This window comes from Sciurus carolinensis, chromosome 11 (genome assembly GCF_902686445.1).
Source record: "Sciurus carolinensis chromosome 11, mSciCar1.2, whole genome shotgun sequence".
Lineage (NCBI taxonomy): Eukaryota > Metazoa > Chordata > Mammalia > Rodentia > Sciuridae > Sciurus > Sciurus carolinensis.
The window spans coordinates 14,888,059-14,899,365 of record NC_062223.1 but is presented as its reverse complement, the minus strand read 5'-3'; the positions used below and the strand labels follow the sequence as shown (position 1 = coordinate 14,899,365).

The 11,307-nt window shown below is 41.7% G+C and overlaps 1 protein-coding gene across 2 annotated transcripts; it reads left to right on the top strand.

Annotated features, from left to right (window-relative positions):
• Window positions 1–590: 590 nt before the first annotated feature.
• On the top strand, window positions 591–9,679 carry Ms4a2 (membrane spanning 4-domains A2). 2 transcript variants are annotated; one of them, XM_047518055.1, is made up of 8 exons: window positions 591–610; window positions 1,607–1,889; window positions 3,075–3,198; window positions 3,703–3,837; window positions 5,495–5,551; window positions 6,156–6,311; window positions 6,644–6,742; window positions 7,664–9,679. In XM_047518055.1, the coding sequence occupies exons 2-8, from the start codon at window positions 1,828–1,830 to the stop codon at window positions 7,760–7,762; spliced, it is 732 nt and encodes a 243-aa protein (XP_047374011.1). In that variant the 5' UTR covers window positions 591–610; window positions 1,607–1,827; the 3' UTR covers window positions 7,763–9,679. The 2 variants fall into 2 exon arrangements, with proteins under 2 accessions (XP_047374011.1, XP_047374009.1); XM_047518053.1 differs by lacking the exon at window positions 591–610 and adding an exon at window positions 1,350–1,493.
• Window positions 9,680–11,307: the final 1,628 nt, after the last annotated feature.

The window sequence follows — 11,307 nt, the reverse complement described above, 5'->3', positions numbered from 1 at the left end:
GGATCCAATGTGAGGGCACAGAAGGTCCTGAGCGTCTCAGGGACAAGATGAAGGTGCTGGTAAAATCGGGATATGAAACAGTTGGGAGGTCCTAAGGTACCTGTCAGTTTCTGATTCGTATTTTGCAAGATTCTGTTGAAAATTCTCAGAGTAGCATCACATCCAAACACAAAGACCATTCTCAATTTGTTTCCTTTCCATCTCTCAAATCTGATTTCTGATTATTTGTAACACATAATAAAAATTGTATATTCCTAGGAGACACCATAAATAACCAATTTCAGAACTTTCCCGTGCAGATGTGGGCCATTTCACTGAGGGTAGGTAATTAAATGAAATTCTCAAGTCCTTTGGTTTAAATCTGGTCTCAAGTGTTACCTTCCCTGGGAATTCTTTCCCTGACTCTCGGTCCCCCTTATCAGACAGAGCTGTCATATTCTTCTCCGTGTTCCAAAAACCTCTAACCTCTGACCTATTGGGTAATATTACATCATTTATCTTTGTTCTGCTCTGCTAGGTTGTGGGGTAGGCAGGGTTGGAGCCGGCCTGTGTGCCACTCGGTGATAACATCAATACCTGGCATGAAGCACTGTTCATTTTGAAAGAATGTGTAAGTGAGTAAGTTTTATTTCTTAATTCAAGCAGTGTATTTGTTAGGTCCACCCATTCCTGCAGACACGGTGGAAAGATAGCCTCTGGGTCAGTAAAATATTGTTATGAAAGATAGGTCCTTTGGAGTCTGTTCTTGCAAATGTTATTAGTTCTCTTGAAAAACTTTGCTACACCCCAGGAGAACAGCACCGGTGATTAGGATGTAATGTGAAGTCTCTTGCAGTTTATTAAAAGCCATTCATTCAAGGTTATGTCTACAATTAAACCCAAATATAAGCCATACCTACCTTCTGTGAATTGCCCTTACTCCTTTTGCTCCGGCATAGCTATTTATGGTATTAGAATGCGTGCATTGGTTTGGCTGTATTCTCCTAACTTAGGCATGTGGCTTAGATCCACACTATTCAGACTTGTTCATGGGATTTTTAAATCAAGTTCATCTACCCCAGTGTTTCTATCATCACGTTCTTACCGTTGCAAAGATCTGAGCAGCACAGTTGCATGGTTTAGGAGGCCGTGGAGACTTCAGTGCGAAAACGTCTCAGCCGTCACACCCTACCAAGCAAGGTTCACAGCAGTTAGGACTCTATCTGTCCAGCAGGTGGTTTCCAAGACTACCTGGTGTGGACAGTTACGTAAATACTGGTCAAAAGACAGAAAGAGACAGAATAGATAGTGAAGTCAGAAACAGATCTGAGGATTCAGAGACTAACAGTCACAAAAACTGCTTCGGCCTTGAGCCGGCACATGAAGCCAGGTGTGCATTAGACAGGGAAGTTGGACTTTTCAAAGGTGCGACTGGAGGAATTCGGACATAGACACAAATGGAGAAAATTCCAGAAAAGAGTCACCCACGCCTCTTTCTGTTCTGCAATTCTCTGGTACCATCTCAATCCCCACTAAAATGTTTCCTGTTTTAGGTTCTGTGGATCCTGGCAGAATTCTGTTCCAGAAGTCTCAAATTTGCTCACTTTTCATATTCCCTCTTCACTAGGATTCTCAAGTTCGCTATTAATTCTAACAAGAAAGACACCGTGGGTCCTAATCAGCTGTGAAACTTAATCTGCTGGGCAAATGGCTTGCGTATGAAGATAATCATCGGTGTTTGGAGTCAAGCCATTTTAACGGCCTCTCAAGTCCACACACTCAGAGGAAGTCCACCAAGCCTCCATGTAACCATATTCCTCACTCCTGGGTCGCTGAGTTCAGGAAGAAATGGACCAAGAAAATCAGAGCAGGGCAGATCTTGCTCTTCCAAATCCACATGGGTCTTCCAGGTAAGCAAGGGTTGCAATTATTGCTTTTTTCTATTCTCACCCATCAGGCTAGAGAAGGTCACCATGCTGGGCAGATAGAAGCCATTTCATGGGCTCATCTAGTTTGATTAATATGTTGGGTTTAGAGGCACTATTTGCTCTACTTTCCCAGTGGTTCTTTTCTAACTGGTGGGGAAGGAGGTTTTCACTCAGCTTGTGAACTGGGAATCACAGGTTTTCTAACACCGGAGGCTCAGGGTTTGGGTATAGGACAGGGGAGTTCGACTACTTATGTAGATCTCTTACCTCTGTGCCTGATATGTCCTGGGGACAGAAGCTTTACAAAATGACCTCCTGTGGTTGGCCATGTGACCCTTAAACTGTGGTATCCTGCTCCAAAGAGGAAAATAGGAGTAGAGTTCCCACCAGCCCTTTGCACACATTTCTTTACTGTCCTCAGTGCACAGGAAGTTTTTTGTGTCATGGACAAAACACATTCAGGTGCATTTCTATGCTACAAGGACTGTGAGATGCAAAGTAAACATATCTATTTTGGTATTTCTGTTTTATTAATAAACATAGATGAATGGTGAAGAGTTTGATAGTAAACCTGCATTAAGAGTAAGAATACTTGACATGGTTTTTTGTCCTATTATATTTCATCTGATCATGCAGACAGTTTTGAAGTTGTCTTGATTCAGGTACTTTTGGGAGAAATCCTAGTTCTTGGCTCACAGCAGCTAATGTCTGAAGTGTATAAACTTGCAGAGAGGAGCATTCTGCTCTGACCACTTAGGAAAGTAAACAACTGCCCCCAGATTGACCTAGTGTTAGCAAGGGAAACTGTCTAGGGGCCTGGTGGTCTGATCCCCCGTGGCACATTGTGATTGGGCTAAAAGTCTATAAAATGTATGGTTTTTCCTTCAATAAACGAGTTTGCAGACTGCGCGCCACAAGTCTGCTCCTACCCAATTCCCGGGGTCTGGGTCCTGACTCAGCGGCTCTTACCAGCGCCTGAGCTAGACTGGCACCCCCTACAAGGTACTTGGATCCTCTGAGCTTTCATGTCTTAATCATTACCATGAAGATTTCAATTGGAAGGTTGTTTTGAAAAGTAAATAAACGAAACTGCTTTCTGTCAGTGAAAGACTTGGTACAGGGAGCTAGAGAATTTCCCGACGACTGAATTTCTGTTAAATTTCACAGTGCACCTGAAATCGAGGTCTTGGAAGCATCTCCTGGTGATAGTCCCCAGCAGGGGACGTCAGCCACATCCCCACCACAGCAGACATGGCTGACATTTTTGAAGAGAGAACTGGAATTCCTGGGGGTGAGTGAGTGAGCTGAGAAGTCTCAGCCTGAGTAAAGGTTGGCTCTAGGAAAGAGAACGTGGTTCCATCAGCTGTTTCCTCACTTGGGTTCACGAGGAGTGAGGAGTCTTCTAAAAGTCCTTGAAGATGAACAGTTGAAGCTAGTTGGGCCCTCTTGGGAAGAGAGAAACATTCCCTTAGAAGACTTTAAATTAGGGGGACAAGAATAACCAATAGGAGTGAAGGATTCATAATCTCTGTCTTTACTTGGAAGGAACAATTGCTGATGTCCATCATGACTACTTAAATAAAGCTATAGGAAACATGCATTGGCCATTCACACTTTAGACTGTACTTATATCAGTTCAGTTCTTACAGTAGCCAGGGGATTACTGAAGAGACTCACATTTGGACAGACTAAGATACCAAAGCTGTTTCTCATATTGGGTCTCTATGACAAGAAAATGGCTACAATCCTGGGAAAATATCTTCCAACTTCATAAAACTCATGCATTTTTCTCTAGGTAACACAGATTCTGATTGGTGCTATATGCCTTTGTTTTGGAACAATTGTCTTCTCCGTACTTGATATTTCAGACTTTGATGAAGAAGTGTTTTCATCATTTAAAGCAGGGTACCCATTCTGGGGAGCAGTACTTGTGAGTATATATTTATAATTGTTATTGAAATAACACCAAATAAAGATCTTCTTTTATTCATTTCCAACTAATTATTTATCTACAACATTAAGATAATAGGATTATTCACATATATATACATCATAGATACATGTATTTGCAGTTTGTGAAGCACCTTTTTGTATATGTGCTCACTAATTATAACAATAAAGGGGTCTTATTACATTAAATTGTGTGAAAAACATTTAGCATGCTTTTATCAGATGAGAAACCTGACGAATTAAAGTTAAATGACTTGCCCCAGGGAGTTTTAGTTCATAGAAATTGAACCCATACTTCCAGAATCCAATTCCTTGAAAATATCCCTAGCACTATTCATCAATAAAGTTACACAATGACTACATAAAATTTTATCTGCTAATTTAAAAACAATTTAAGAAGTTATCTTTATGAAGGAGGTGGTAGAGAGGGGGATTGCTGAGGCAAAGTAAAGAAGGTTAGCAGGTATTTGATGAACTTCTACTATGTCCTAGGAATGCTTTTCGGGACTTTCTCATTGTATTCCTTTTAACCAATAGACTTCATAAAATAGGTGGCTGAATGAGGTCACAAGAACATATAATTTAATGGAAGTATATGTGATGAACAATGGATTGCACACATTTACAATCTGACGAGTTTGACTCATAGATACACACACATTAAAATGTCAGCCCATCAATAGGATGAGTGTGTCTATCTTTTCCAAAAGTTGCCTTGAACTTCTCCAGAGCCCTTCCCTGCCTGCCTCTACTTCCTGTCCTGCCATCCTCAAGCACTTTCTAGACCTGTAACTAAATTTGCACTGTCTAGAGCTTTATGTAACTGAAACCATACCGTATGTTCTCTTTACCATGTTCCTTCTCCTCCCATAATTAGTGTGCAATTATTTATGTTGTTTTTGCATCAACGCCAGCATGTGTTGGTATGTTCACAGGAAGATATATTAACCCTAAAAAATATCACATTAGTTTGACACTCTGCTAAATCCATAGTACTCAGATCCTAATTTAAGAATCACCTTGAACCTCTACCATATTTTATTTGAAAATTTTCTCTACCATCTTTGCATTGCAAGCATTTAGCTCATTAAGTGTTGTGCAACCCAAGACAATCTGAAATCTTTTAGAGACTGTGTTCTCCACTTCTGTTTTTGCTGAGCCTTTCCTCGTGCACATTTTGGAATGACTACGAGACTGCAGGATGTTCTCCAGACTCTGGAGACGTAGGTGCTGCAGTATTTCTTGCCTGAGGGAGATGTCAGTGCAACACAGAGGATGCACACACACCAAAGTCACAATGAAGTGAGGGTATGTTAGAACAGACCTCATGCACCAGATGCTGCTGCTACTCTAAGGGTGACCCAGGAACATCAAAGTCAGCCTCACCTGGAAGCCAGGTAAAAATGAAGGATCTCAGGAATAGGAACCTAGATTCTATCAAGACACACATGATTCATATTCACATTTAACTTTGAGAAGCACTTTATAGGAAATAAGAAACATTGGTCTTGAGTGGAACTTTAAGAGATAGCTTTATAGCATACTCAAGATTTTACTTCGTTTTTGGAGAATGGGAGGAAAGGGACACTGTAGAGAGCACAGACCCATGTTTTTATTTTTCCTTCCCTTTTGAACAGTTCGCTATCTCTGGACTTTTGTCAATTATATCTGAAAAGAAAAATAGAGTGTATCTGGTGAGTTGCAACTCTTTTTTACTCCTCCCTGGGAAGGTAAGAAAATGGAATTGTAGGATCTTGAGGGAGACACAGCTTCAGCTGCTGTCTTATAGTGAGTGTGGGTATGTGATTTTTTTTTCCCAGTCTACTTTGGGTTGGATAGAATAATTGGAAACATATAAAGAAGTCTGATTGCCTTGACCTAAGTTTGCAAAAAAGTCCCATATATTACATATTATATATTGTAAATATTTAAATATATCACATGATCAAATAAATAATTAGCTTCCAATTATGGGTAGTATTTGAGCATATGATAAACGCCTCCATGCCTTTGTGTTTGTTTGTGTGGGGTGATGAGAATCAAACCTGGGCCTCGGGTTTTTGAAGCGTGTGCTCCACCCCTGAGCATCCCCAGTCCGGGTGCTGCTCCTCTTGAAAGCAGTGCCAGCAAGAAAGTAATAGATGCTTATTAAGCAATGATGAGATTTTCAAGATTCCTCCCTTTAACTGAAAATTTGATCCAGAGTTTGTGAGATGCAACTGGGTCTAAATGCCAGGCAGCGCAGTGAATGTGCGGGCAGGTGCAAGCCCGGGACTGAATGGCCTTCTTGACTGACAGGTGAGAGGACGCTTGGGAGCGAATGCTGTCAGCAGCGTAGCTGCCGGAGCAGGGATCATCATCCTGATCCTCAACCTGAGCAACAGCTGGGCTTATATCAGCCAGTGTGAGAAAATTCGTGAGGATGACAGCTGCTTTGTGGCTTCTTTTACCACCGTAGGTATTTCTTGGGAAACGTCTAAGAGTCTGGGTCCCCATCCAAGCAGGAAACCTGTTTCCCTTCCCCACCAACACAAATCCTTTTTGGGGACCTCCATCTCAGGAGGTAGTGTTCTTCAGGTCCATGCAGTCCAAGGAGAAGCCGATGGCCCTCCCCACTCCTGGTCAGACCCCTCAAGGTCGAAACTCCCTGCCTCCTGGTTTTTCCACATATGTGTCACTTTACAAGAGATGATCATGTAGGGGGAGGAGAAAGAGAGGGGCTGCTATAGGGAGTGAACTCTTGGGACGCCTGTCACGTAACCATCTCTTTGGTGGTTGTTTGATAGGAAATTGTGGCAATGATGCTGTTTCTCACCATCCTGGGTTTTGGCAGCGCCATGTCGCTCACAATCTACGGGATTGGAGAAGAATTCAAAGGAGATAAGGTATGAAGAGGCCTGACATGAAATCCTGAATGAGAGGCTAAGAAATGTGATTTACCCCTTAAAACTATGCCCTGAGGGTTTTTTTCTGGGGCTGGGGAGGTGGGGCCTTTTTTTTTCCCTGGGAAAATTGTTTCTCAAAATTTCACTGATTTTTGTTTTCAAATATTAAGTTTTAAATCTTATTTTATACTCAGAACTAGCAAAAATGATATCAGGTTAGGGAAAGAGGATCTTTATAATTTTAGAAATCTTGGTGCCTCAAATGGGTTAAGTGAAAGACGGATGTGCAGGCAGCATGTCTGTCTTCAATTTTGTTCAGAAGAAAATCTTTAGACTTGTCCCTGCTTTTTCTCTTTCTTCTTGACTTTCCCCCTTTCACTTCTCTAAAGTCTCATGCTTTTTTATGTCCTAATTCATGACTGCACTTGCATTTCCACGGGCTCACCCATCTGTTACACCTTTGGTGAGAATCAGATATGGAGGCACAGTCAAATCTGCCAGATGAAACCCACTGTGTCCACTTTCCTGATGCATTCCACTCTGGCCACTTTTTAAAATCACTTTTCTCCAAAGATAGATAGGACAGCAGATGAACCAAAGCCTAGACACTGCCCAAATCTCACAGACTTGTCGTTGACTGACATGATGTTTTTTGGGTCCAGTTGGCCAGCTGATATGGTGTGGTTTTCTGGAGATGGAGGGAATAGTTAGAATGGAGGGCTGAGGGAAGGAGGGAGGGAGGAAGGGAGAGAGAGAGAGTGAAAGAGAAAAGGAGAGGAGGAGGGGAGGAGGAAGAGAAGAAGGAGAAGGAGAGGGAGGAGATTTGGGAAGACAGGAGGAAAGGAGGTGAGCCTCTAGAACAGGGCTTCTAGAAATGGACAGTTCTTGGTGATTGATTTGCAATAATTTTTTCCTTTTCAGGTTCCAGATGATCGTCTCTATGAAGAATTAAACATTTATTCACCAATTTACAGTGAGTTGGAAGACAAAATAGAAATGTCTTCTCCCATGAGTTCATAGGAGTCATGTGTCCTGAACATTTTGATTCACAGTAAAGAGTCCAGAAAGCCAAAATCTTTAAAAGACTCTTGGCAAAATTTCTATTCTCAATGCAGTCTTTTCATTTTACATTTGATTTGTCCTGCAGATGACAATATTTTGTTTTTATTGTTTCTGATCTACTAACTACCATCACTCTCCCATTTGTGGATACATTTCTTGTTTTGTGTTGTGATATCAAAGTCGTCACTCTGGGAAACCAACCTGATCACCAGGACTTTACTGTATAACTCTGCAAAAATGGAAAACAAGAAGGAGGCTGGGCTGAGAGTGAGCTAAACTTTGACAGTTTGATGATATTTAGTTCTTAGTTATTTTTAGAGTTCCTAATAGCTACAGTTATGTATGATAGGCACCTGCTTACCTGTACCCACATCCATATACACATGTAACTTACATGATATGTAATTTTCTATATCCAAATATACTACACTCCCTCAGTGGCAGTATATTCTTTCAAAGACACGGAGTTTTATAAAAATATGTTGCTTGAATCACCTGTTCATTCGCTGACACAGTGTAGTTCAATAGTGTGTGCAGACTGGTGAAGAGGTGGTAGGGAGTTTTATTCAGTGACCCAGTATCTGGTGAGATAGGTAAAAACAGAAAACCTATATGTGGAAAGAACATTTAGTAGGACATTGGTGATGAAGGAAGAATAATGGAGATGTATATTGAAATGAATTCAGTGGTAAAGGAGAGAAATGATCATATCTAAAACATGTAGGAAAAGGTCTACCAAAAGAAACTAGGAGATCTTGCTAACAAGTTAGAGAATAAAGTAAGTAGGCAATGGTTTGACTCACACATCATTTGAGTCTAAGATGAAACGAGGACACCTAGTCATGTTGGAAAAAAGATTGGAGTTCAGAAATACGAGGTTTGGAGATGCACAGATAGATGTAAGTGAAACCCTGTTTTAGATTCTTATCTTGAGGAGACAAAGGGAAATGCAGTGGGAAAGGGCCTTGCTAGCATCCAACGCTGTATTAAAAATACAATTTGATGATAGAGGATTAGTTTGATTATAGGAGAGCTCATTATTAGGTGAGGCAGGTTAACACTCTAAGAATTATTTTGGAGATAAAGTGAAGCCAAGTTAAACTTCACATGCTTATAATCCAAGTGAAAAAGTTAGGATAAAATCTAGAAGACATCAGAATTAGTTTTTTTTAAAAAAAGTGCATCGCAAAACAGTGGACAGCAGGTAGCCCAAAGTAGAGAAAAGTGAATCCAAGAGAAAATAACTAACCATTAGAGATGGAACATGGAGGCTTGGGAAAAAGTCCACAGTGTCATATAAACTCCGGGTATGCCAAGAGATGGGGAAGAGAAAACAGCAAAATAAATGAATGTGGGCTCAGAGGCATTCCATACAGGGGTGCGACGAGCAGAGGAGTAAAAGATTTGCAAAAGTGTTTGGAGAGAGAGACCGGGTGGGGGGATGGGGCAATAAGACGGGAGACTGAATAGAAGAGCGTAAAGAGAAATTAAGTGAGGCAAAATGGTTTTGTTGCTCTTGCTGTTTTTATTTTTAAAAGAAGGAGAGTTGCTTCTGTCTCTAGCCTAAAGAAAAGGGACCCGTGAGAGAGTGAGACGTCCATTTGGGGCGCTGGGCTCCCTCTCTGTCTTTTATCACACATCCACCATGGATGGGCACACACTGGCACGCTCTCACCCTTCCAGTGCCCCAAATGGTCGTCCTGCAGAACAACTTCTCTGCAGAGACTCCCTAATGCACATCTCTCCATCTAGGCTTCGTCCTTTGCTCCATAACCATTCTCCCTCTCAATGAAGCATAGTGTAATGAAATATTAGTGTACTTGTGATTCTCCTTATGTATCCTCAACTGCAATAAATTGAAATTATCTAACTTGATTTCTTGTCTGTATTTGTGCTTGCATATGAAGTTGAGAGACTGATGAAGAATAATGAAGAATTAAGAATCAATAGAATAAGGCCAAGGGCCAAGAATAATGTCTGGATGCCAGTCGTGTGACTCAGTCTCAGTTCCAAAGCCCTAGAACCCAGGAAGTATAATTTTGTCTGTGGCTAGAGACCTGCTTGTCTGGGGAGCCACCTGTGTAAGTCCTGGATTCCCTAAGTCATTGAATCCCTTCCTCTGTTAACCCAAGAGAGATTGGGTGTTTCCATCTTGCTCATGGTGAGCCGTCTTTTCATCCAAACAACTTAACACCTTTCCTAACTTCTTGAGCTATGACCTCCAATGCAGACTCTCTCCTTAGAGGCCCATATTAATAGAGTCAGCATCTCCCCACCCTTAATATCCATTCCCACACATGTGCCCCATTTAAATTAAAAATAAGAAAGCTCTGTTATTATTCTTTCTCTAGTTATCAATACACTATGATCAACATTAAATGTGTCTTTTTACGATTAACAGGGATTTCTCTTCCTTTTTTTTTTTAAACTTCACACTTTTTTTTTAAGAGTACAGTAATATTTCCTTTTGCGGCTACATAGCTTCTGCATTCTGAGGAGCACATTTGTGACTCTATCACTCAGATTTACTTCTAAAATTCCATAACTATCCCAATCATCTCTTACACAGTCAACACATGCTTATATGTGCCAGCCTTCCAAACGATAACTCACATATGTAAGATGGTATCTCCTTCTTTGAGAAGCTTATAATCCAAAAAAGACCCAAAGACCCAAAACTGAGTAAATGCATGGCAGATTTTAGTGTGTGAAAAAAGTTGCCTTGGAATTCGGACCTCCGAGAACCATAATGCTCCTGGAGGTCTTCATAGAAGGAACAGAGCATCGCAATGTGAAATGAGATGCAGACCAGAAGAGACGTGGCCAGTAAGCAGGGGGCTCGGGAGAGAGGATCACTGTCGGTGTTCCCATCAGGCGAAAGGGCGGAGCCTGCATGCCCCTCCTTCCTCCTTCATCTGACGTGGGCTGCCTTGAGGGTTTTGTCAGGAGTGGAAGCACCTCCCTGAATTTTAGGCAGACTCCACAGAGTTTGCTGATTGCCACTCTGCACTGGGTAGCAAGTCCTTCCTTGAAGGGAGAGCTGGGCAGGGCATTTCCATGCTCACCTGAAAACCTATGCTGAGATGGACACAGGCAGAGGAGTGGGCACCTGGTGGCTGAGGCACGAGGAAGAGACTTGAACCCAGGTGCAACAGCAAAGGCTTGATTTTCTATCTGTCAGTTGTCTCTGCTGTTGCATTTTAAAAGATTCCAGCACTGATCTTGAACTCAATTTTGAATTTGAAAATTAGCAGCTGACCCAAGGGCCTGGGAATGTGCTCTCAGTATCCTCATCTCTGAGACCAACAGAAAGTGGGGGAATTTCACTCAGAGAAGGGGAGCATCTCATGTGGCTAGCCCTTGACAACTCTGTATAGTTATTTCTTTTCCAGGGGATACCCACTATCAGTTCTCCATGGCATGTTCTCCACTATTGCACGTGAGCCTGAAATTGGGCATGGAACCCTTCTGTCCTTGCATTGCTAGAATGCCCCTGATAAAAT

What these genes read in the sequence shown, in the direction of transcription:
- Ms4a2 (XM_047518055.1), top strand. Translation starts at nt 1,828, where the DNA reads ATGGACCAAGAAAATCAGAGCAGGGCAGATCTTGCTCTTCCAAATCCA. An exon ending in AGAAAAATAGAGTGTATCTG is followed by an intron (nt 5,552 to 6,155) that starts GTGAGTTGCAAC and finishes CTTGACTGACAG; the next exon opens with GTGAGAGGACGCTTGGGAGC. An exon ending in TTGTGGCTTCTTTTACCACC is followed by an intron (nt 6,312 to 6,643) that starts GTAGGTATTTCT and finishes GTTGTTTGATAG; the next exon opens with GAAATTGTGGCAATGATGCT.